At 38.8% G+C, this 26,632-nt stretch overlaps 1 protein-coding gene across 2 annotated transcripts in view; it reads right to left on the reverse strand.

Moving 5' to 3' along the window:
- Positions 1-26,632, reverse strand: part of Lrpprc (leucine rich pentatricopeptide repeat containing) — an 84,946-nt gene that overhangs the window by 40,680 nt on the left and 17,634 nt on the right. For both annotated transcript variants that reach the window (XM_076942394.1, XM_034514165.2), the window contains exons 7-24: positions 25,627-25,713; positions 24,954-25,080; positions 24,566-24,710; positions 23,987-24,132; positions 23,648-23,753; positions 23,444-23,551; positions 20,911-21,029; positions 18,338-18,431; positions 15,770-15,836; positions 8,702-8,729; positions 6,709-6,766; positions 5,575-5,681; positions 5,285-5,362; positions 4,796-4,840; positions 4,371-4,484; positions 3,238-3,368; positions 2,537-2,622; positions 978-1,185 (exon numbers count right to left, since the gene is read on the reverse strand). In XM_076942394.1, coding sequence (XP_076798509.1) covers positions 978-1,185; positions 2,537-2,622; positions 3,238-3,368; positions 4,371-4,484; positions 4,796-4,840; positions 5,285-5,362; positions 5,575-5,681; positions 6,709-6,766; positions 8,702-8,729; positions 15,770-15,836; positions 18,338-18,431; positions 20,911-21,029; positions 23,444-23,551; positions 23,648-23,753; positions 23,987-24,132; positions 24,566-24,710; positions 24,954-25,080; positions 25,627-25,713 — 1,854 coding nt within the window. The remainder of the gene's footprint in view (positions 1-977; positions 1,186-2,536; positions 2,623-3,237; positions 3,369-4,370; positions 4,485-4,795; positions 4,841-5,284; positions 5,363-5,574; positions 5,682-6,708; positions 6,767-8,701; positions 8,730-15,769; positions 15,837-18,337; positions 18,432-20,910; positions 21,030-23,443; positions 23,552-23,647; positions 23,754-23,986; positions 24,133-24,565; positions 24,711-24,953; positions 25,081-25,626; positions 25,714-26,632) is intronic.

A 26,632-nucleotide genomic window follows, 5' to 3' on the forward strand; every position in this document is an offset into this window, starting at 1 on the left:
AGGAAATCTTAATCACAAGAGATTATAAACGACATTAAGGCACGGAATAAGTGACAAACAGGCAAGGTGTAGGAAATTCAAACCATCTAAAGAAAGAGGAAGAGAGGGCACTTGATCACCCTTATAGCAGTTTCTCCTTGTTAGAAAAAGCACTGACTTGCTCTGCAGAGAATGCCTTAAATGGGCACCAACCAACAAGGACATTTGCAAAGGAAAAATTGCAATCTCAGAAAATCTTGCCTTACCGACAAAATTGATTTTCCCATAAAGAGAAATACTTCTCAGTCCTGGTATGTGTGGTTAAGTAGAAAACAGAGGAGGAATGCCAGGGAGGCCTCTGTTTATACCCTGGGTAATAGTATGGAGTATAAGAAGAGAACTTTCCAGAGGATCCTAGTTTTTTATAGTCATTAATAACCAGCACTTATTAGACCCAAAGGTTAGAGGAATCTTTGTATTTATGTATTCATTTCCTTAAGAGTTCGCACACTATTGCCCTGGCTGGCCCAGGACTTGGATTTGTCCCAGCCTCTGCCTCCTACCTCTCATGTGCTAGGATTAAAGGCATGCACCACCATGTCTGGCTCGATTTTAGTTTTTGGAGTTAAGGCGTTGCTCTGTAGTTAAGGCTGGCCTAGAACTCACTACATAACTCAAACTGGTCTGAACTTGCTATCAACCTCCAGCCTCAAACTCTAGAGTGCTGGGATTATAGGTGTGCGCCACCACATCCAACCAGATACAATTTCATATAATACCATTATACGCTCTTTAAAAACCAACAAGTCACTAGATGGGTAAAAGACAGTCGCTGGGCTGCTGGTATCTCAAGGGATACCTAGTCTACCTTGGTTCCCTTATACATCAGCAAATTACTCAAGGGTTCCACATCAGAGTAATTTGCAGAGCAAACCCCAAAACGATCAGGCGCATTCTGATAATTCCACCATCCCAAATCCAAAGTACAAAAAGCTTACTTTTCCAGGTGCACAGTGACCAATGGGAAGCTTATGTTACTGGACGGCTTTGCCAACCCAAGACTCACGATGGCTTCATGAAGCTGTTTTACTGTTTCAATTTCACCTCTTAAAGCTGCACCATTGAGGATGTGGAAAAAGGACAAGACTGTTGCATCTTTGATAACAACATCCTTCTCTTTCATCTCCTTTAGAATGTTAATAGCATCTACAATGAAGTAACACAAAAGACCCTTAGGTAATTTCATGGAGGGAAAACAAACCGCTATTAGAACAGCATTTCAAGCCCAGCAGGAATGTAAATTCTAGTGTATAATGCCGATTTCGAGATAATTACTACTTGCATTTCTAAACGAGACTACAATTATAAATCCACAATAGCATGGTTTTATCATTTCCCTGCATCTTTGACTACAAATTATAGATAGGGACTACGTGCCCACTCTGCACCACGTAGCCCTGTATGCTCTGCCCTGTAGCTGTAAGATCCTCCTAAATGGATGCTTTTATCGTTCAGAGCTAACATCTGCTAAATCACACCATTGTTTCTTCGGCAGATGGCTTGTCAGGAGGCCAGATAATAAAGATGTGTTTACACTGTATCTTCAGCCAGACTAATGGTCTGATACCGATACGGCCTGTTTGCTATGTCGATACTAATTAACGAAGCAGAGCCAATGAAAGCTTTCCCAAAGACTGCATGCTAATACAGTAGGTTCATTACGCTTCATTAGTAAGGCACACACAAACATTCTAGGAGATGGAGTACATGCATTTTTATAATGTTTCTTCTCAATTATTATACAAACAAAATGGTTTGACCATTTTACAAAAACTGATTTTTAAAAGCAGGCTAATTTGTGTTAGAAAGACTTTCTAGGGAAAAAAAATGTCAACATTCAAATCAAAAAAGTTCCCATTCCGTCTCTTCTGAAAATAAAAGAGAGGAAATGTAAGGGGAAAGTTCTGGTACAAAGCTAACAGGAACACCAAGAACTAGCACCAGGAAGACTGCAGATCAAGTGCAATTAATTACATTATTAGGGTTAGCAGTTTCCCAACGAGGAAATTAGAGCATGCAAATCATCCATGTAATCAAATTCGGTTTTCAACTAAAATATCCGTCTTGTTAATGTTACTAAAGGTTAAGACAGAGCTGTGCAGTTCATTCACCGCCTTATCTATCAGGTTGTGTTTGCAGGTTTTAGGTTCAGCCTTCAGATCTTTTTAAGCAAAAAACAAAGCCATTAGTGCAGGCACATAAGCAAACTGTGCCATAAGTCATGATCTTCAAACTCAACCCAAACAGCAATGCTAATAAAAACTAGCTGCAGAAATGCAAAAGGCACTGAGCTGTGCAAATGTAAATGACAAGCTTGCCAATCCATTAAAACTAATGGCCTACACTGCCCATGCAGAGCTGGTCGGATTCACATGCAAATTTGTATGCAAAGTGTTCAAGCACTTTGTAGAACATGATACACCATTAATATCAATTCACGCGTGATTCCAGTGGCAAGGACTGGCATCGCATAATTCCTCTATGTCCTGGGGCTTACCTTGGAGTCTGCCATGCTTTCCCAATACTTTTACAAGGGCTATGTACTTGGCAGTGTCAAGAACAGCCGAAGGATCTAAGCGGTCACTATAAAATAAGCCAGAGTTACAAGCAGTCAATTAACTACAAAAAGGATACTCATAGTCAATTGATTACCTTCCAAAAGCTAACCAAATGTCTGAATTGTGATACTGGCCTTGACATATAACATGTTTGAAACCAGGTATCAATTCAAAGTTAATTACAGTCAGGAAAGCACAAGAGAAAATGCAGAACCACAAACGTTGCCTCGCTGCACAGGGAGACACTGAAGACACACTCTGCCCTCACGGCTGTTTTCACAATTCTAGCCTTCACTGCAAACATTCAAATACCTAAAAATTTCCATATGAGAAATCTATTAGTAAGGAAAACAAAGACTCTTGGGAGCAGAAAGGACTCTGTACAATGGTACAGAAAGGGAATGCGCTGTAGCTCACGAGAAAGCCGCCATGGCACTCCTTGGAGAACTAGAATGTTTTCCTAAGCTGAAAAGACCCTGCAGGAAGCATGACATCAGGGACTAAGGAGCCTGTCTAGCACAGAACTTAAACACTGAAAACAAAAGAGTTTTTTAAAGTATGTAACAGCAATATTCAAGCCATACAATGCACCAAGGGCACTTTCCTATGTGCTGGTTTGTTCAGTTGCCAAGACACTTACAATTCTTGTTTCAAGTTCATCGCATCTTCTACATTATCATGTCGACAGCACAAATTTATTAAAGCTGCATAGCCACCAATAACCATGTCTGACTCATACTTTGCTTTCACTTCAAGGGCCTTTTGCATATTCTACAAGAAAAAAAATTTAATGAAAAAGAAAAAAAATAATGTAAGGCAAAATACCATGTTTTTTTGTTGTGTTGTTCAGAGTTTAAAAAAAAGTTAACAGTATTTTAAAAAATAAACGGTTTCACACTCTTAATTCTGTCCCTAGGGGTGTGTGTGTGTGTGTGTGTGTGTGTGTGTGTGTGTGTATGTGTATGTGTGTGTGTACACATGCAAGCCAGTTATATATGTGCAGGGCTTAAAAGATTTCTTATTTGTAATTAAAAATTAGACTATTACAATATTTCCCAAGTCGTCCTTAACAGTCTAATTTGCAGAGGTAGAAATACACAGAATTGAAAAGCTCCTCAGAATAGTTCAGTACACAAGCAATGTAACAAAACCTGGTTTAGAATGTAGCAGTGCCATGATATCATATCAAAGTTAGTCACAGTACATTTCCCCCCCCCCTAAAAAATCACAGGCATATGAAAAATTATACCAAAGCAGAAACTTAAAAAGTGTGTGATATGGCACCAACTGCAGACAAACCAACTAACATGAATGTAAGGTGTGGCCACAGGCCTTCTGGAGAAGGCAAGAGACCCTTTATCTCAGAAAGCTTTTTTCTAACAGGAAGATGGAATTTCAATCCCTGCATTAACAAGCTCGTTATATTTGACTTGCAAATGACTACTGCGCGTATCAGTTGCTTGACAATCTGGATATGAGAGACCGGAGCCATGGCTTGAAAGGACATTTGGCATGTATGATAAACCTATCACGCTGTTACTATCATTCACTTTGCAGATTATCATAAACAAACTACAGCAGCCAGAAAACATGCCATTCAAGGTGTCGCTGAAATTAGTTAGCCTTTCATTTAATTGAACTGTTCTCAAGCATGACACATAATAATAAAGTGTAAAATTCATAAACATTATACTTGGTTTTACTTACTGGGGTCTATATAGAATAGCTCACCCCAGAAAGTGTGTGTGAAAAGGAAAGGACTGTGAGCGTTACCTCCTCTGAGCAGAGCAGCAGGATGAGCTGCTTCAGGACATCTCCCACAGGCTGGCTCTCAGCTTTGAGTTTCTCAAGTGTTGATTCCAAATCAGATGAGGTGAACTGGGAAGTCTACATGGGAAGAACAAAAGTTTACTATGGAAAGAAAACGCAGTCCTTGTCATTCTGTCCTGTGAGCTGTCTCTGCCATAAATGCTCCAAGGGTCTGCGAATGGGGAGAGTTCATAACTCTCTCCTAGATCATATGCGAACATCCTGGACCTACTGGTTCTTCTGAGATGGCGAACAATTTACCAACTCAGAGATAGACAAGATAACTTGCAGGGACATTATTTGGAATTCTCATTAGAAGCAGTTAAAAACAAAACAAAACAAAACAAAAAACAACAACAACAAAAAAAAACAAGTAAGATACTACTTACTTTTTGAGAATCTACCTTCTCTCTGTCAACCAGAACCTTAACATCCTAAAATTGGGATTCAAATTAGTACAGAATTAGAAAAGATAGAGAAAAAATATGTTAGTGAATATCAAAGGCAAATTCTGCAAGCCCCACCTCATTTTAATGCTACCTTTCTAAATGTTTGCAGGAATCCTATTCATATTGCATTAATCATTGTAATTAATGTTTTAGATATACCCTTTAATATGTAAAGTTTCTACCAGCAATCAATAAAAGCTTTGTTGTTTTTGAAACAGAAAAATTTTGACCCTTCAAGTTAAATTTAAGTAACATTTTTAAAAGGTCTACATATGTGAGGCCGGCCTGGACTACAGAGTGAGTTCCAGGACAGCCAGGGATACACAGAGAAACCCTGTCTCGAAAAACAAAAAAACAAAACACAAAACAAAAAAGAACCCCTACATAAATGAAGCAATTAATAAAGTTTGATAGGTTACACTCACACACCTTGATCAGTTCAGGAACATGGTAGTTATCCAGCAAATTACGAATGCCTTTGTAGATATTTTCAGGAACTTTAACATTCTGTGAGAAGGAAACGGAGGGGGTAAAGAAAATGCTGAGTTTGAGACCACCAACCTGAAATTTGTCTAACAGAAATTACCTCAGACATAATTTAAGTCTCTAACTCTGCCGTGTCATTGAGAAGCGGTCTGGGTGTACTAAAAGCAGCATTTGAAACCTAATAGATACATGTCAGGCAAGACAGGCAGTATGTAGCAAACATGAAATGGTACCATCTCCTGCAGCTGATGGAAGTACTGTCTCAAACGCTCCTCCTTGGCCTGCACCTCTGAGTCACTCATGCTGTCAATCAAGTTATAAAGAAAATAGCCAACAGCTTCTGTGGAAAAAAAAAAAATAAAGCATTCTACTAAAATTACCGAGACTGTCACGTTATCACGATTAATTTATAAGAAATCACTCTGGTGTGCGATGTCACCCTGATGAGAGGCTCTGAGGTGGCAACAGTGATCACTGAGGCATAGAGACTGTGGTGTGGGAGCATCTCTAACTGCTGAGTGAAAGGAATATTAATTATGTTCAGACCGAGTGACAGCTTCTCAGTACTGAATCTTACTTCAATCTATTTTCTCCACCAGTCTGTGACAGATGTGGTCCTGCCCAGGTCTTCCCTCCCCTGTCCAAAGCACAGGTAGTAAGTGTAAATAAAGTCTTCACATAGTTTTATACTAATTTTTTGTAGACAATATTTTGAAAATTAGAAGCGACTGATAAATACTGAGCATAGAAAGTTAAAATAGTGTTAATGAGCAGATGCAGTAATCCCACGGAGAGCTGCCTATTAGCCAATGAAAAACCAAGATTAACAAAGATGTTTTGTAACAACAGTAATTTTCTTATGCATTCAAGCATAAAATTCACAGGGCTATGTGTCAATGCCTAGAAAAGGAGGTTTGAACTTTCAAGAGGGACACTTTCTTATAGAAAACTATATAGTCCTGACTTCATTAAATCCTGAATTATATCTTTTAGTAAGTTGTATTTAAGTGAAAAAAAAAAAAATCAAAGACCTTTTCTACTTCATGCACAAAGTTAACCACACATGCAAAACCCTGAAATCATACAGACATAGAGATAGACTGGTATCTAACACTATCTTCACAGATGCTATCAGGAACTCTGATTTATACCTCAAGGGCTCCACATTCTGTCTCAAAAAAAATATAATAAAACTATACACTTTAGAGCTCTCAAAATGTACTTATCTATATAGATTATTATAGCCAAGTGTTTTCAAATTTCCACTTTCAAAATCAGAGTATTTACTGCTGTAATCCTTCTAGCCCATCATTACACAGAAGAACAGATTTGTGGATAAGTTACAATCATCTAGATAGAAACGCTACCTGTTGGTCCTGGAGGCTTTTGGCAATAACGTTCATCCTTGTACAACAATTCTGTTATCTGGTAAGACAGGAAATTCATGCATTGCAGCAAGAGAAGCAAAAAAACAAAACAAATACAATATGAGATTGAATTTTTGAAATAACAAAGCCTCTCGCAGTGAAGTATTACTCTCTTTTACAGTAATCCCACCCCACCCCCACCCACCACACAGAACATTCGGTTTTTAAATAGTACGGTTGTTTTCTAAAAGTAATAAAATAAATAAAATAAAATAAAAAAAGAAGAAAAACTGAAGAATTATGAAACATCACAAAGAAAGGCTCTAATGTGATGTTTAAATTTGAATTTAAACATTCAAAACTAATTCTCCTAGACAGAAAATCTCTTACAGAACAGTAAAGCATTGTTTCTCATCACAATATTCAGAGTCTACTCAAAATGGATCAATTGTTCCCCTTTTGGGTAAAATATTAGGAAAATAGTAAGTAAAATGTGCTAGACCAGAAAACAATATACACTTTGCATTTCTCAGTGACATTTTTCATTCACTTAAATGATTTTAAAATGAGTCAAAGATTCAAATGTATTTGAACTCAAATTCTTATCAATTAAATGTAAAAATATCTTACAAGTGCATACTTTACTATTAAAATTAACATACACCTCTGGCACTGACTTGTAACCATAAATAATGTTTGACCCTATATATAAATCCTCAGGCTGAAGGTAGAGCAGAAACATACAGGACTCTGGCTGCTCTATGTGTTGTCCACAGCTGAGACTAGCCTGGCATATATCACTAGTGTTAATAAAAGCCAAACTTCAGTTACTTCTACTATCATGAAAGGTATGTTTCACCTAATGTAATCCAAAGGGTAGGTGATATTAAAAAGAGAAGCAGCCTTCTATAAGCTGTCTATTAAGCAACATAAGTAAATTCTACAGAATCTGTAAATCTGTAGCAATCTAGTAAATTCTACAGAAACTGTAGCTGCACAGACAATCTGAGACAACTGTAGTATTTAGTAACAATTTTCAACAGATCCATTTAATGACACCAATAAATGTCTCCTTGGTCAGTGAACTGCTTCTCCATATAATCCAACTATATACTAAAATTAACTATCAACTCTGAATGGCAGTTGTAGGAATGCTAGGTAGATAACTGGATGAAATTACACTTAAAAAAAAATACTTGGGCCTGATTTGCTTAGCATGTATAAGTCCCTGGGTCCAACTTGGACACCAAATATATAAAACTTAACAAACTTAAACTGGGAAGGTTAGCTAATAGTGTCCAATCAGATTTTTCTTGACCTAAAATTTTTTTATCATTAACTGTTCTGGCATTAAATCAGCTGACTTCTTTCAACTAACAAGCAGTACTGGGTTGGTCTGCACACCATTTACACACAGAAATAGAAACAAACAGAGATACACATGAATACAGCAAGAAAACTGGGATGGAAGTGAGCTCAGTGGACCAGCACTCTGAGGAAACGTGGGCATCCGTCCCAGCACCACCAGAGAACTATGAAGCCTGCAGGACTAAACGTCACCACAATAATTCTAACATTTTTGTTCTGAAAGATGAAAACCTTGGTAAGAATTTAGGATTAAGTCAAAGACTAATTGAGTAACATTTTTCAGGCTGTTTTAAAACTACCAATATCAAGCCTCCATTAATATTAATATAATATTAATATTATATTAATATTAATTAATATATTAATTAATTAATATAATAATAATATTAATATATTATAATATATTAATATATTATATAATATATATATAATATATATTATTATATATAATATTATATATTAATATAATAATATTAATATATTATAATATATTAATTAATTAATATAATAATAATATTAATCCATTAGCTTGCAATAATATATCAAAAATGTATGAGGCTATTAAAACTTGTTTTTGATGGCTTTCCACGTATCACATTGTGTTTGCGGTATTAGGAATACGTACCTTGCTCCAAAGATCTATATTCATCGACCTGTAGAGGGCAGCAAAGGATTAAAAATAAGCCCAGAGGTTCAAAAAACAGTAATTATGTAATCTGTAAAAAAAAATCAATGCCTTTAACACGTAAATAAGTAACGAATTGAACAATTCAAGAAATTTAAATTTTTCAAAATAAACTTTGGTTTGGATGGAGACCACTAAAAAGCCACCTGCCTCTACACATCAGGGTCCACGTCTGAAAGAGTAGGCTTACATGCATGGGCCCACGTATCCGATTCACTTGTAACATGAAGAAGACGATTATCTTGCCTGAATGATCAAGACTAGCATCACTCCCAGGTGCTAATGAGTAACTAAGTCTTTGGATACAACTCCCTGAAGAAGCAATCTGCACAAACCACACAACCTGAAGCTCAACAGTGAATCACTGTGAGGTACCTTCTGTAAAAAACGGACAGTGTCATAAAAGACAAGGTCATTCCAGGTTAGAGAAAATTTAAAACAAATGGAATAAATGGCAACTAATAGCCATCCCTGAATAGGACTTTGTACAAAAGGAAGCAAAATATGAAAAAGGACATAAACTTTAAAACGGAATCATAAACTGTATGTTAGCTAAAAGTAGCCCAGGAATCCTTAAATTCCTCAATTTGTTAGCTGTGCTGAGGTTACATGAAAGAATATCCTTGTCTTCTTGGATTACATACTGAAATACGGAATGGTAGAGGATGGCCATGTGATTAAACTCAAATAATCCAGAACTGCCCCCCCCCCACACACAATGTAACAGACATAGAGGCAATACAAATGATGAGATAAGATACTACACTCTAGAGGGCAATATATATATATATATACACACACACACACACACACACACGTATTCTTTGTATTATAAAACCTGAAAGCAATTAAATGAAACAAAGAAATAACCTGGACGGACTTAAATATGGCCTGTTTAAATGACACACCATTTTCAAAACAGGCCACAAATGAATGTGGGCTTCCCATGACTGCTGAGGTCTGTCCTCAGGTTCAGCTGTAATACTAAGCTTCTGTGGTAATTTTACAATATTAAGAAAGCCTGCTTCTAGCCGGGCAGTGGTGGCGCATGCCTGTAATCCCAGCACTTGGGAGGCAGAGGCAGGTGGATTTCTGAGTTCGAGGCCAGCCTGGTCTACAGAGTGAGTGGCAGGACAGCCAGGACTACACAGAGAAACCCTGTCTCGAAAAACCAAAAAAAAAAAAAAAAAAAAGAAAAAGAAAAAGAAAAAGAAAAAGAAAAAGAAAAAAGAAAAAAGAAAAAAAAGAAAGCCTGCTTCTCAGGAAGATACAGAAGGATGCCCTCTCCTACACACAGAGAAACAAGAACATCTGCTGTGGAAGCAGAGATGCCGGCTGGATGAAAGAGAACCTCCAGGAGAAAGGTCCCAGGACAAGCAAGGCAAAGGGACAGTTACTGTGCACAGCACCTAACTGTCCACACCACAGGTGCCAGCGCCAGCACCGACTACTTCTTGTTAGTATAAGGCACTGCTGCATTTGTCTGTCCATCAGGAAGGGGCAGAGCACTGCTGCGTTTGTCTGTCCATCAGGAAGGGGCAGAGGCACTGCCCTCCCTCTCCTTCCCTGTGCTTAAGTTCATAACTACATCCACGGAAGCATTTTCTTACATGTTTGAGGAAGGCCATGAGCTTGGAGAGATGCCTGTATTTGGTCCCAGGCTCCCCAAGGCCTGACCCTTCTGCTTCTCAGGACCAAGTCTTGAGCTTTCCCATTTCCCCAGAAGAGGCTCAAGCTTGCCCTGCCCCAGAGCCTGTCAAATGAGTCTTCGAGGACCTGGCACCAGAGTTAAACTATTTACAACCATGTCAGGACGGCATGTGGCTTCAGGAAGGACCTGCAGAGAAATTACAGGACCACTGACAGCTTGTTCCTAGATTCAGGGGATGACAGGTGTGTTTGTTATATGATACATCCAATTTTGAGAGACTCCTCTGAATGTGTAATATAATTCACAATTAAAAAGTGCAGCTGAAATTTCCCCAAGTCCTCACAATAAAGAAAACCCTGGAGCCATTTTGAACCCAGATAGCATGGTTATGAACCTTGGCACCTGTCATCTAATAAATTAACAAATAAGTCTTGCTTCTGTTGTACCTACAAAGAAAATAAGCTTCTGAGAAGGCAGAACTTGTAAAGAACAGGGGTTTTTTTTTTGTTTTTTTGTTTTTTCTATACTACCCTAACTTAAGTCTGTCTTAATTAAAAACAGGTTTGTTTTGTTTTGAAGAACAGGACTAAAAAACACACTGGCACTATTTCTGTTGTGGACTGACTGCAAGGTTTAAGCAAGCTTTTTTTAGACCGATAATGGAAGTTGGGAAGACAATCTGTAAGAAAACACCAACATTCTGATTGTGTTGTGGAGCTGAAGGTTAGAGCTGTCTGGGTGCCTAGGACCGTGCTGCTGACAGCGCCCCACCAGCTTCTTTTCCCTTAAGAGTCTGTGGGAAAAGTAGACAGGGAGCCGGAGCAGGCAGACTTTCTGACAGCCAAGAGGAGTAACAATGAGAGACAGACAAAACCAATGCTGTGATCTGGGCTTATTTCCCCATTTACTTCTGCTTAAGCCTTTGGCGCATTTCCTATACCAATTAGGAAGTAGTTAATTAGGAGTAAATATCTCATCCCATCTTTCAGTTCTGATGAGGTCAGGACATCATCAAAGGCATCTCACCCACAGTTTACAAAGAGGACTTGAAGATCTGGCATTGATTTGATAACTCCAGTAAGGCTAATGTCTGGTCTTATACAGTTTATGTTCAACAACCCGATTTTTCATTTCAACATATGGCTGGCAACCCTTCCAAACAACATCCAGAGGCCAAATTCAGACTGTTGTGAATAAGTCAGAAAATCCATCCTGACCAAAGAGCTCTTATGTATGAAACCCTGGCCTGCCACCCTGCCAGTTCTCCAACAACTCTCCAATGTGCTACTGACTTCAGTGCAAAAGCTGCCTCCTGCAATGGCTCAGGACTTTGGAGGGCTTTCAACTACATGCCCAGGGACACACACCCCCTTAATTACACGCCAAGGGACCCCTCTCTCAATTAGACACCAAAGGACCCCTCTCTCTTAATTACACGCCAAGGGACCCCATCTCAATTTCTCACTTACACTTTGTTTTACTGTTGATAAGAGGAAAAGTCTTACTCTTTCTAACCACAACTGCATCCTACATTTGACTGAGAACTCTCTACCAGTCACTTCCAACTGTGATTGATTTACTTGTCTGAAGACAGGGCCCCATGTAGCCCAGAGAAGATGTGTTGAGTGCTGACTCTCCTGCCTCCACCTTCAGAGGGCTGAGATCACAGGCACAGGTCAGCCTGCTCCATCCACTTCATGTGGTGCCGGGGACTGAACCCAGGAAAACATGCATGCTAGGCAAGCAATCTACCAAATGTCCTGAGGCCTCAAAATATTTTTTTTGTAACTTCATTTTTTTAGAAAATTTGAAGTAGAAAATCTCTTTATAATAATAATAACCAAAAAGAGGCATTAAACTTAAATGACTGAAACTTAAGTTACTTTGCCCATGTATGTTATTAAACAATTTATAAAATAGAAAACTACAACCAAATAATAAATTTTTTGTTTTTAAAAAAGACAACATAGTATGTTTTTAACCTGCTGATTGTTCCCTAACAAGTTTCAGAGGTCCAGATGCCCAGAGCCAGGTTACTTGCAGCAGGCACGGTCAGGCCTGCTAGCACTCAACAAGCTTTTCCTGAGGTTCTTTCCACGACTCTCAAAAGATAGAAGAAAATAATGTGTTTCAACATGACTATGGGATGGGCCTGGGAATGTGCCTCAGGTGACAGCACAGACAGCGGAAGGCTTTGTGCTACCTCTAATCCCAGCACCCAAGGTGGGAGGAGGATCACAAGTTCAAGGCCATCGTCAGCTACACAGGAAGCTTAAGGTCTGCATGGGCTCCAGAAGACTGCATATGGTGGGCCAGAGATGGAGACACAAACCAGTAAGGTGGCTCAACAACTAAAGGTTGCACATTGCACAAACCCATGATGCATTTCAGATCCTCAGAGATAAAAGGTGAAGGGAGAAATCAACCCCTCTGAACTCCACACACACACACTGTTCCCTACCCAACAATAATGATATATTTTAAAAAAGAAAGTGTTTTAGTTAGACTTCTAACAACTTGACACAAGGCAGAGCCGTCTAAGAGGAAAACTCAATTGAGAAATGCCCTCAGATTGGCTTATGGCCAAACGGTAGGCTATTTTTCCTTTTCTGATTGGTGACTGATATAGATAGAAGAGCAAGTGATCTCAGAGAGGTGTAAGAAAGGAGACTGAGTCACGGGAAGCGAGTCAGTGAGTAGCATTCTCCACTGTCTCTACTTCAGTTCTTGCCCCAAGACCCCTTCATCAGGAAGTGAAATAAACTCTTTCCTTCCCAAGTGTTTTTTGATCACAGTATTTTATAACAGCAATAGAAACTTAATACAGAACAAGAAAAAGAAAAAAAAAAAAACCCTTATAACCAAACAGACTAGGAACAATTGCCCAGTTAGACCCTGGACTCACTGTAACTATTAAGGTTTTAACAAAGTTGCATAATAAAATGTACATCCATATTTCCCATGTGTTTACCAAAAGTAACTTCGATATATAGTTACAATGATCTGTGATTTCCTGGATTTCTGATGAACTTGCTTTTGGGAATAAGGCACTTCTGATAAGCCTTTTATGTTAAGGGTAGGCGCTTCATACGTTAACACAGACTACTGGCCACAGCATGGCTGACCCATACATGAGCCAATATTACATCATGCTATTTTGTCCTAGTCACTAAAACAATTCTAAATTTGCTCACATATAACAATGACTCTCCAAAATAGACAAAATAGGTGGCTTGACTACTATACAGAATGTTCTGAGAGATTTTAAAATATATTGCTATTTATTCTAACAACACATTAAAGACTTGACTATATTAATGCTGACATAAAAGACAGAAATTACCCTCATGTAATTTTAAATTCTTGTTAAGTTTTGGGGTAAAGAAGTGACCTTACAGTTATAAAGATTTTCTGAGCACATCCATCTTCTTATGGATAATGTTGTTACTTCAACCTAAAACTTTACTGCATCTGTAACAAGCCACTGATAGAAAGACTACGACTCAAAATCAATCAACAGAATCAGGGAAAACACAAAAGGCAGAGGACGTCTTCCAGTGCCAAGAAGCCGCAGACTTCAGTCAGCTTAGCCTCTGCCCAGGTATGTACCAGGATGTACCATTTAGGATTTTTGCTCTTACCATATTGGCTTACTTTTATGATGCAAGTACTTCCACAAGTCTAGAAATTTTGAAAAATGCCATTCAAACTGACTAGAAAATATTGAGATCAAAAGACATTCTGATGACCTGAGGTGTAAGTGAAAACAGTTTTTTTGTGTCCACATCAAGGACAACGTGAATGACCTTTACACCTCATTACCAACACAGTAAATGTTACTTCTTAAAACCTGGTTCTACTGCAGTTCTACCTACTCAGTTATATTCTATGCTCTAAAGTTCTATTATCATTGTGTAAGCGTGTATATATGTGTGATACAGTCACATCCAGAGATAGAAAGACAAGTTCTGTGCTGTTCTCAGTTCCAGGGACTAAGCTCAGGCTTGCCAATGCTTTTAACCACCGAACCATTTCCCTCTTTCTTTTGTTTCCCCCAAAGTGTATGTGTGATGTGTATGCACTTGCTTGTGCAAGAGCAGATGGGTGTGTATGCTCTTGTATGCATACACGCTGAGGCCAGAAACCACTGCAGGAATCTTCCTTTTCCACCATATTTTTCGAGAAAGGGTCTCTCACTGAACCCAGAACTCATTAATGAGGCTAGGCTGGCTGGCCAAAGAGCTTTAGGGATTTGTCTGCCTCACCTCACAGCACTGGGAGTACAGTGGCTGTCATCACACTCAGCTTTACACAGAGCTGTGAGCATGTGGAAAAACTGAGTTCTCCTTCTCCCATGTGGGATCTAGAGATTGAGTTCAGGTGTCAGGCTTGGCAGCAGCGACTCTACATACTAAATCATCTTAAAACAGCAACAGCTGAGCATGACCTATAGGAATCAGATAATATATTTCAAGTACCTTAGGGGTAATATTGATATTCTGAAGAACATATGCTGTAACATCCAGTGGTGTCTTGTCTACAACTTAGTTCAGAAAAAGAAACCAATGTTCATGTACGCAGTCAGCAGGAATCCGAACAGCATAGTCAGACACTTAAAAACCATGGACTAGGGAGGCAAGGACTCATTCTTCTTTGATTTTTCTGTGACTATTTAAAAAGTAACAAAATTAGAGAGTACTATGGTATGCCTTGTGTTTCTTCCCAAGGGTCTACATAATGGAAGCTTGGCTCTCACTATGACCTAAGGTAAGATGTAATGGAGGTCTTTCAGCACTGGACAATCGTTCTGGGAAGGAATTATGGTAGACCTCCTGAGCTTTTCACTAGAACAAGTTGTTAGAAGAGGGAGCTCAAGCCTTGGGTTGCTCTCTAGCTTCCTCTCGCTTGTTCTTGTCATGATGTGAGGTGGCATCCTGGGCTTCGGCCCAAAGAGCCGCACCAGAGCAAATCAACACCAGCACACTTTTGAGCCTCTCAACAAAAGCTCTCTTCTCTTCAGTAAGGTTTGCCTGCTTCCGTATCTCAATGTAGTAATAGACAACAGAGGGACACAAGAGGGAAAGTTCATTGTCCTTGAACATGTAAGAGTAAATTAGTAGCATGTACAGAATGAAACCATTAAAACTGAATGCTCACAGAGTAATGTGAACGTGCATGCAAGCAGTTTCTTTCTGTGCGTTTCTTAGGAAAGGTAACGGAAAGGCTGCCCGAACCTAACGCAGCCCAAATCTTCCAAGGGTAAGAGCTTGTCTCAAAGCCAGTTTCCATCATTAGTAGATCACAAACACAAAGAAAATCAGTCCAATGACAGAGAATATTTAGGCTGATAATCTTACCTCCTAAAGCCTAGAATTAGGCTGCCTCTCAAAGAACTGAACGAGAAAGGCAATGTATTCGATTCTACTGCAAAAGAAAAACAATTGTTAAAACATCTCAGGTCAAGCAAACAAAATGACCCACACTGAGCTACAAATGATGTGGTGACTTGGTTTGTCTACCTTTTCACTTTCAACTGGGAAACATGACTTTAAAAAAATAAAATGTCTCATATAAAGTTACTTGCTGAGGCAATACACACATGTAACAAAACATCCTTTAAAAGCCTTTTGTTTTCATAAAGTAGCAAATTCATAATTATTCCTTAATATGTAAATAGTAATAAACTGGCCTGCTACGTAACTGAAAGTGTATTTACTAGACACTGGCACTAAAGGAATTAACAAGGTGACTTTCATCCTTCCCAAAGACAAAACAAAGTTATTTCCCAAAAGTTGTGATGGGACCTGGTGAACCATTCAGTTTTTCACCCATTTTTTGCTGCGGCCACAATCTGTATCCAAGCTACAGCAGCAGCTAGCCACAAAGAGACAGGCCCTCACTCCTGCGACGCACCGGCTTCCACTGCTCCCCTACCCACCCACTCTCTGTGTATTTCCTTGCTCTACTGCTCATGCATACTTGATAATCTACAACTGCAATGTTCCAATGTTGATCAGTAAACTTCATTTTTCATGTAAACCTTGCCATAAATACTTAAAAAAAAAAAAAAGGTATGGTTTAGTTTTACGTGACAGACAGGGTCACTGTTGGCATTTCCTCAACTTGTTTTTTGCTTATAGCTCTATTAGAATGGCATGGTCTAATTACCTGAATCTTTATACTATGTGTAACATGGCTGTTGAGTGACAGAATGAATGGGCTGAGAGAAATCCACTATAGAGTCAAGTCCTGAACATGATACATAGCATATAGAGTAAGATAGTTGACTTAATTTTTGAAATGCTGTGGAAAGAAAATACTTTTTAATTTTAACTCAAATTTATACATAAAAACTTAGCTCTCACATAAGAAGTGTTTTAAACCAATTATAAAACCCTTGACCAAGGAGCTTATGTTTTCCATTCATCTCACAGTATTTAAGATATTTCAATGAAATATCTAAAAATCGTCTAAAATATGACCAAATTTGAAATGCATACAACACATACCTCTCAGCAACTTTGAGCTCTGCCATACCTACAAATGAAAGACTGTGTCCTACATGAATCCAATCAAGAGAAAACAACACCCATTCTTCCCTAGAATATGATATTCTCTCTCCTGCATACCTAAGAGCTGCCAAGGACAGATGCCAGCAGTTACAGCTCTTCAAAGACCTCTTCGTCTAAAGGAGCACTGAGAAGAACAAGCTCAGGCCCTCTCTGGTCCTAACTCTCTGACATCTTTCCTTTTAAACTGTAATAAATAGCTTCTTAAAAAAATACTCTGGGGCTGGAGAGCTGGCTCAGCAGTTGACAGCGCTGGCTGCTCTTCCAGAGGACTTGGGTTCAATTCCTAGCACCCATGTGGTAGCTCACAACTGTCTGTAACTACAGTTCCAGAAGAATCTGCCACCTTCACACAAAAAATAATATTTCAAAGAATATTGTGAAATGTTTTTTTCCTTAAAGGGTGGCCAGAAACATCGGAGCAAGCTAGAAGGCTGTTGACTCTTGTCAACCACGTGACACTTTCTGGTGAGTGTGAAGATGAAGTAGGAGGAACATGTAGTAGGAGGGGAAGCTCACACACCTTTGCTAATGCCCTTGTTTTCATCTTCTTACATAATCTATGGAAAATCCATACATTCTGTATATAGGAGAGGGCACAACCAATACTCAGAGAGCAGCCAGCTTTAGTAAACAATCATTGACTGCTTCTCCACATTGACTGCATGCTGAGCCCCGTCCTACCAACAGTCTCTAGTGTAAATGACAGAACATTTCTACAGAGAATATACAACAATCAAAGTTTAAGAAGATCAAAACTGCTCTGAGCCAGGCAGAAGTAAACCTTTAATCCTGACATTAGGGAGGCAGGAGACAGACAAAGCTGTGAGTTCAAGACCAACTAAGTCAGCCTTGACTTGCAAAACTCCCAAATAAACAAAACCCCTTTCCTACAACCTGAATGCCTAACAAATAATGTCGTGAACATGTTAAAGAACAAAGACTTTAAAAAACATTTATTTACTCAAAATAAAATATAAGATATGCAGAAAAGGACAAAGTTAAAATCAGATTTTGTTTCTGGCTGTTTGCTTTCCTCACTGTGCTTTTCTGTCAACAGAACTGATCTTACATAAAGAATAACTGATATTTTTCAATGTTCAGAGAGCACTGGTTGTGCTGTTACCTAAAGCTGGGAAACAGCTTCCAATTACCAGATGTCTAAGCAGATTTCTACTGTCCATCTTCAAGCTCTTCCCAACCTTAAAACTACTCCCAAAGTAGCCACAAGCTCAAGCCATGAACTGGCTTCTCAGAGTGACCTTAACACAACTGAAACTGTTCTTGCTCACACTGTATGAACTGTCGTGTATACACTGAAACCAACACCACGTCTGTCTTACGTGGAATACTTACAAAATGACAAAATGTTCCGTAAATTCCCATTTATTGCTTCATTTCTCACTTCAGCTTGAGCAAATGTAGTACTTTCAGGCAGACATTTATTTTCCTGGGGATAAAGCATACTTCAATGGTAATACACTTCAATAATAATAACAGCTAACAATATTTTGATGTCACTTCAATTTCCTACATTTCATATATTTTTATCATCGTGTACCAAGATAATCTATTATCTTTTTAAAGAAATAATCTTCTAGGTGGGTGTGGTGGCACACGCCTTTAATCCCCTTACTCAGGAGGCAGGGGCAGGTAGATCTTGAGGCCAGCCTGTATACAGAGCAAGTTTCCAGACAGTCAGAGCTACACAGAGAAACTCTGTCGTGAAAACACACACACAAAGCCTTCTTGGAAGTCCACATAGCTGCATCACCAAGCCTTGGGTAAGCAGGCCCTTCATGCCAGAGCACTAGCTCCTGAAGATGCAGTAACGACATGGGCGGCCATTTTACTCAAGACAGCAATCCTCTCATTTACAAGGCTTCAGCACAGAACGAAATGGCATACGACACATTTTCATTTATGTTTATGGATCTTTTGTTTGCATGAATGTCTGTGAACAACATGTGTTCATTGCGCTTGCAGGGCCCAGAAGAGCAGGAGAGTGTCAGATCTGCTGGAACTGACTGTGGGTGCTAAGAATCAAACCTGGCTCCTTCAAGAGCAGTCAGTACTCTTAAACACTGAGCCACCTCCAATCCCACTAGAATGGTATTTTTATACATGCAGTAAAGAAAAGATCAAATTGATTTAACTCCAAATGGTTGCTTTAGCACTTGTCCCAACGTTAAATAATTTAAGCGTATGAACCAAAATTTAGTTCAAATGATTTTTATATAGTACAGTGTTATAAACCACCGTGATAATTTAAGGCAAAGAATAAAAATAAATTATGACATATCTATAAAATAAAATGTCACACAAGCATTAAAATGACTTACAGAATTACATATTACTATAGGGAGACAGCAAATAAAAACGTAAGAGAATGAATAATAGCCACTTTTCCAAAGAGATTTCTTAAGCATACTCAGGTATGAAAAGAAAACTGTTAAGAACAACTGAATCATCTAAAACATAAGACTGTCTCAAGGAACCACTCGTGGATGAGTTACCAAGTTACTAACTGGCCAGTCGTCTCCAATTGATCAATGAATGACATAGTACTGTCATAATCTTAAACTGATGAAAATGATATTTTATTTGTAGCTAAGAATTTAAAAACCTTAGTAATGCCAGAAGGTCTATTAAGCATTTAACAGTATGGTTGTTTCTAAGCCAATAATACTGACTACTGAAACTTTAACAATGAACCGAAAAGGTAATTGAAATAATAATATAGGCAATCAAAGCTCAGGCAAGTTTACAATTTAGGTCTAATTTTCCCCTAAAAAAGGTTGGCAGTTCTAAGAAAATAAGAGTAACGTGAGATAGCAGTGGACCCTCAGGCTGTATTTTGCCAAGAATAAACTATGCAGAAAGTCACTGTTCACAAATATTTTTAACTGTAGAGCGCATACAGCATAAGGTCAATGTCTTCTTCCTACAGAAGAGAGCTGGGGACAGAGCTCACTTGTCAGAGTCACTTCACTGGCAGACACCAAGTCCTGGGCTTGAGCCCTAGCACAGAATAAAAACTCGACATGACAACATATGCCTACTATGCCAGTGTATGGGAGCTGGTGCCAGAAAGTCACAGTTACCAAGTGCCACCTGAAGCCCCATCCTCCCCAAACAGGAAGTACGGGAAGATAAAGACCCTCAAGATACAACTCCCAGTTTTAAAATGGTTATAACTATGAAGTTGTTTCAAGGAAAGAAAGGAACATTCTGAGAAAAATCAAGACTGTGTAAGGAACTGTATATATAACACTTCACTTTGAAATTAGAAAAGGCAATTCTTGTATTTTTTTTTCTATTTAATGTGTATAAATATTTGCCAACACTCATATCTATGTGCCATGCGTGTCTGTGGAAGCCAGAAAAAAAGTGTCAGATCTCCTGGTGCCAGAATCAGGCAGGATGAGCTACCACTTGGGAATCAAATCTGGATCTTCTTAAAGAGCAGCTAGTGCTCCCACTGCTAAGCCATCTCTCCAGAAGTCAGCTTTTCAAATGACACTCATCCATACCATCCCTATCCTGGAAGGGTCAAGAAGCATGGCAGAAAAGCAATGTTTCAAAGTCCAACCAAGAGTGTATTTCAAATGCAGGATAATGAATATACTATTAATGTATTTAGGAAAAATAATGAGAACAGTTTCCAGGGTAAGAATGAGGAGTGAGTCTTTTTAATGTTCTGCCTATTAGCACACAGTCATATCAACACAGAAGAATGATGCAATTTGGTCTTCTTACATTATGTTACATTATACAGTTACATACACTGACCAGTGTATTTATAAAGTCTCAGAACTGTACAAGACTGTTTTCAGTTCTCCACTCAATGGTTCTGTCATGATAATGAAAAACTGGGAGAACAAGTGAGATGTTCTTCAATTAGCCATGAAAAGCACACTTGTACCCACCTGCAAAGCAGCTCGAACCGCCTGTGCATTATCAAAGCATGGAAACACATAATTTATATATGTTTCCTGATCAGGATCCACTCCCATTTCGTTCATTATTTTGAGGATATCTATTACTCCTATGAGATAAAACACAGCAGGGCAGAGATAAGGAACTTGGAATTCAGGAAAGTTACATTTCTGGCTATTCTCTGAATCAGTGAGAAAATTTCCTCAGTACTTTTACAATAATCCACACCCTAGGAAAATAGGCATGATTTACCTGGACCACTCCCACCCCCTAAGAACGTCTGTCATGGCTTCTATGATCAATCAAATATACTCACTTTCTTTGGAGACAAAATCCTTTTTAAAAATAGGGCACTTCTACTATAACTACCACCCCTTGACTCAAGCAGACTTCACTCTCCAGGCTGCCCCTCCATACAAAGTCCCTCCATAGTCGTTGTTGTTGTTAGGTAGGGTCTCACTGTGTAGCTCTGGCTCTCCTGGAACTCACTATAGACCAGGTTGGCTCCAATCCACTTGTCCCGACCTCCAGCGTGCTGGGATTAAAGGCATGTATCATATGCCTGACCCAGTCTTTCATATTCTTATTTTTATGCTTTCTAATTATATCAAAGGACATTTGGGTCCCAATTCTGAGCTTTTCCTCTCATTTATGTCTGACTGCTGAAAACACGTTATATTCTAAGTAGTGACTTTTCTATTTGTACCACAGAAAAGCATGAAGCACTCAAAAGAATCTTTTGGAGGCTGGTCATGGTGAAATTCTTCCCTGGAATTCAACAGGAGTGTAATCCTTCTGCCTGACCTGTTCCCTGGGGCTCTTCTCGCTCCTCACTGAGTGCTCCTGAGCAGCTGCTGTCCCATCTGTCCATCAGTCTAGACTGCATGCTGACTGGACAAAGCAGGCTCATATGGCCTGATATGTAGTGGTAAAAACTACAGAAAAACATACAGCCCCCGACTACTACTTCTAGGACTGCATAGGACACTTTCCTATCTTCAGGACCTCCAGAAGACGAGGTCTAAAGCAAGCATATGGTTTTTTAAAAGTTGAGGGACAACTGACGCTTTCTTGTACTCCTGAGTCAGTACCTCTAACAAAGCATAGGCTTCTGTGTTTTTCCAAGTAAAACGTGGATTGACTTAAAAATCTTGTTCCTGAGAAGACATCCTTAACATAAAATCTAGTGTCTAATTTCCAAAAGACAACTAGGAATGTAAATAAAACAATCTGACAGTCACTGAGCAGTGATGGCAGGAAGCAGTATTTCAACAGGCAGAACTCATTCTGAATGCAGGCAGACACACTGGCAGTCAGCTACGGTCAGTCACTGAGCCCCTTTGGCTCTCAACTTCCCCGATAATATCATGTGAATTTTCAAAAGCATCCTCAAAATCTCAATTCTGAGATGAGAAGGAAAGACAGATGTGAGATAAGCCCATGTCCCACAGGCTCAGCTCACTCCAGCTAGAAACAATCTCGTTCTTTCATGTTTACTATTACTCACGGAGTACCCGACTCCACTGTAGACACTACAATGTGGTGCGATCAGGAGACTTCCCTGACACACAGACACACAGACACACAGAGGTACCTTACTACTGTGTAAATGTGAACAGTACTAACATGACTAAACCAAGAGTTTGATGGGAAGCTGTAAACGTTCTGGGATGAGAAAGACTAACGGTTGCCTCCTGCTCTTTCAGCACTGGAGGCAGACAAAGAGTTAATCAACTCACATCTTGTTTTCACAAAGACTTTTCTAAAAAGGATTTAGAGACTTTTATAACCAGAAACAATTAGGGAATACTTGTTTCACTATCTCCTCTAAACCAGAAGACAACTATATATTTAAAATAAAATTGCCATGTGAAAGTCTGCTAAAAGCACTTTTTTGTTGTTTGTGCGCTGTTTGTCACCCAGTGTCACACTAACAACTCTGCATCTCATTCCACAGCACATTACACTGTGAGATAAAATGAAAAAAGACCATTTTTGTTTCCCCAAGGGGGAGGTACTTCTGTTAAAAGCCTCTTTTATGAGACTATTCTTTCTGATTACCAGTAATGCAAACCAAAGAATTAGGCACTGTGCTCTAAAGTTTAATATTTGTTCCATTTTCTTCATATCCTACAGACATCCCATGTGTACAGGGAAAAGCACGCTAATGCCTAAACGTGCGTAAGAAGCTGAAAGACCGAGCATTTCCGTTCTTCAGTCACAGGCTGTCAGGTCACACGTGCCCCTCTACACCTCTCCTGCTGCAGTGGCCCGCAAAGGACACGAGGACACTCTCTGCTTTATGAACTCAAGCATATGTAACTTCACTACAGCTAGAGAAACTGTTTCACAGCTCAAAAATTTAAGAGATGAACTAAAAAATGAAATGAAGGTGGGAAAAATCCACTTCAATCTGATTTACCACAGTTCCAGTATCTCAAGAGATCTCATTCTCCGAAGTGTGCTTTTAAAGAATTCCAACAGACTCCGACTAGTTATGACCCCATAAAAGGCAAACCTCACCTTGAACATTTTTTGTTTTCTGATGCCCAACAAGCAATGGCCAGAAATAATGAGTTCGGATAGGAAACCCTTCTTCCCTCAAAGCCTCCATCACTGCTTTTGCCAAAGCTGGAAAAAAAAACAAAAAACAAAACAACCCAAAACATGTCAGCAAGCTACCTCAGAGACACTTGATGTTGGTCGTCACTAAAAAAAATACAGTACCAGGCTTATTGGCTTGAAGAGCACAGTGCAGAGTGAACTGTAGTGAAGATGTGTGCACCTTGGCGTCCCTCAGCCTCTGACAGTAGTCTATCAGCTTCTCAGCAGGCTGTGGGAAAAGACACCAAATCAATCAGTGGGCAGAGCCTGACCACCTGACCTTCTGCAACAGTCAATCTCTTTGGTAACAAAATGTGAATCCCTCCTTTCTATCCAGAAGTCTTCAACATTAAATACAGTTTTATGTTGTTTACAATCGTTCTACTCTCATCAATTTTCTCCTGTTTTAAAGAGTCCCACTTCAGCTAACCACAATCTACAAAGTGGAAAGAGGCAGAATACCGTATTCATAGTCACACAGTGCCGCAAAAAGAAACTCCCAAAACTATTGGAGCTCTCATCTTTGGACAGAGGCAATGTCAATAAAACCTGGAATGCAGTATCTTCTAACTTCTCAGTGACTAAAAGCAAAATGAGGTTCATTGCATCTGTGAAGGAAACAAAGACATCTGTGGTTACTAAACTGAGTGATCTGTTTAAATTGTAATCAACACCAAAGAAAAAATAGGGCCAGCAACATGGTTCAACAGAGAAAGACATTTGCTGCCAAGCTCTATGACCTGAGTTCCATCCCCAAGAAAGATCTGACTCCTGCGAGTTGCCTTCTCTGACCTCCACACATGCCCTGTGGGAAATGCACACCCAAACATACAAATAAACAAAAATGTTTAAATTTTTAAAGAAAAAAATTAAGAACTGCAAACACTACAAAGATCTGTCTAAGTCTGTTCTTGCGATCACCACCCGGGCACTCACTGTTCACCTCCCATGGTCTTCTGGTGTTAGGGAAGTGCCCTGGCCATGGAAGAAGCAGGAATCCAAGTGTTAACAGACGGCTTGCAGATAAACACTCTTAAATACCTGGAATAGATCTTCTTTCATAGGTAATCTTCTCCAAAATTTCTGAGACATACTGAGGATATCCAGCCTTACTAAAGCTAACAATAATTTGCAAGAAGTCACGGTCCATGAAGTAATGGTCCGACTTTTCCACTTTCTCTAGAATCTAAAGATAGTTGTAGCAATCAGAATGAAAAATTAGAAGTATTAATGCTAAATAAACAAGACTCAACTGCCCAATCCAAAAATAACTGTAGCATATCAACACCCAACTAAGAGTTTTCTTGGAATATTACTCTTTACAAGGAAAAATCTTAAAAGACACAAGCTATGTTTTTTTGCTTCACATAAAGTATAACACAAGTTCATTTAATGACTTCAATATTGACGTGCAGAGCGTAAACCATACCTGTTTAACATGGTCAATGTCACCCTTCTCAGCATATGCATTCAACAAGGCCAGATACGTGTCTGGTCCAGGCTCAATGCCAGCTTGTTTCATCACTGTGAGAATATTTTCTGCATTCTCCATATCCCTGCAAATTATTTCAAAGAACACATAAGATTACTGAATACAATCACTCAGTCTAAAATGAGGCCTAACCTTGTTAAATCAATCCTTTTAAGTATGTGGAACTATACCCCAAACTGGCAAATATTCATTAAACTGGTTACATTATCTGTGGACTACTAGACACCATCGTAAGCATCTGACATATTTACAGGTAACCTCACCCCTTTATGTAAAACTATATAAGCATTAATTAAGAATCCCTCTTACACCAGGAATGCAAGGACACAGCTTTACCTAAGAACAACAGAGTAGACTACTCATTTGAGAAAAATAAAAATACTTCCTAGATTTGTAAACTTTATTATTTAATTACCTCAGATCAAGCCTAATTTTTATCATTGAGTAATTATAAATTCTGTGTACCAAATTTCAGGGGAAGTCATAAAAATCTCAGTGTACACCACCTTACATCACAGTGTTTGGAAGTGTGAATAAACATGTCCTATGAGTTCTCTGCAGTAACCTAGGATTTAAACTGCCGACAATCCAAACCCCGGTGGAAAGTTACCCAGCTCTCGCATGCCCTGTGACAAGAACACTGAACACGGCCTCTGTAATTGGAAGGTCCTTTGTTTTCATAAATCCAAGGATCTTGCTGCAATAGAGAAGGGACATTTATCAGAGACTTACTATGACATGTGTATAAACTGGCCTTAAGTTATTTTTGTTTAACATAGCACATGTCCTTTTTAAACAAAACAACAACAACAACAGCAAAAAAACAAAGGGAAAAATAATCCCCTTCTTAGGAAATTTTCCTTGAAGTATCAATAATTTGAATACTCTTATGAAAGCTCCTAGTAATTAGGAGTGCGGCCCAGTGATGAGGCACTCACTGCCTGGCACGTGGGAAAGACCCTGGGCTCAATCCCTAGCATGGGGGCAGGAAGGACCATCAATACATTGAATTAAAAAATAATATTACATATTTCAACCCATTCCTTATTTCTTAAGCTTCAATTTAAAATGGCAATAAATTTTATGTAAGCAGAGAAATACTGCAACTAATTTCACCTGAATCAGTGGGCAAAAAAAAATATTCCTACTTCTATAAATGAACACTTTAAATGGCTGATGAAAGCTCCCTTAGGACGTAGGGCTTAAAAAGTATATCCAGCTTTGCATCTTAACAATTTATGCTTCTGTTCTGATGAATTAAGATAGCAACTTTTACTTCTTTCCCTTTTATACAATAATATCATTTTATTTAAATAATTTTACTAAATTCACTACATTAAAATACTTCTAAAATAATTACCTTTATAAAGAACAATTTTTTAAAAAAAAAGTAGATACATCTTAAGATTATACAATTATAAATCTACTTGTATAAACCTACATTTATAGATGATGAGATAGTCTGTCAGGAAAAGGAGCTTATGGCCAAACCTAACAACTGAACCCAGAATCCCCAGGATAGCCAGAGCTGACTCCTGCAAGCTGTGCTCTTGATTTCCACACTTGTGCACACACACGTATACAAAAACACAAAATAAATAAATAAATAAAAATGA

This window comes from Arvicanthis niloticus, chromosome 11 (assembly GCF_011762505.2).
Source record: "Arvicanthis niloticus isolate mArvNil1 chromosome 11, mArvNil1.pat.X, whole genome shotgun sequence".
NCBI lineage: Eukaryota > Metazoa > Chordata > Mammalia > Rodentia > Muridae > Arvicanthis > Arvicanthis niloticus.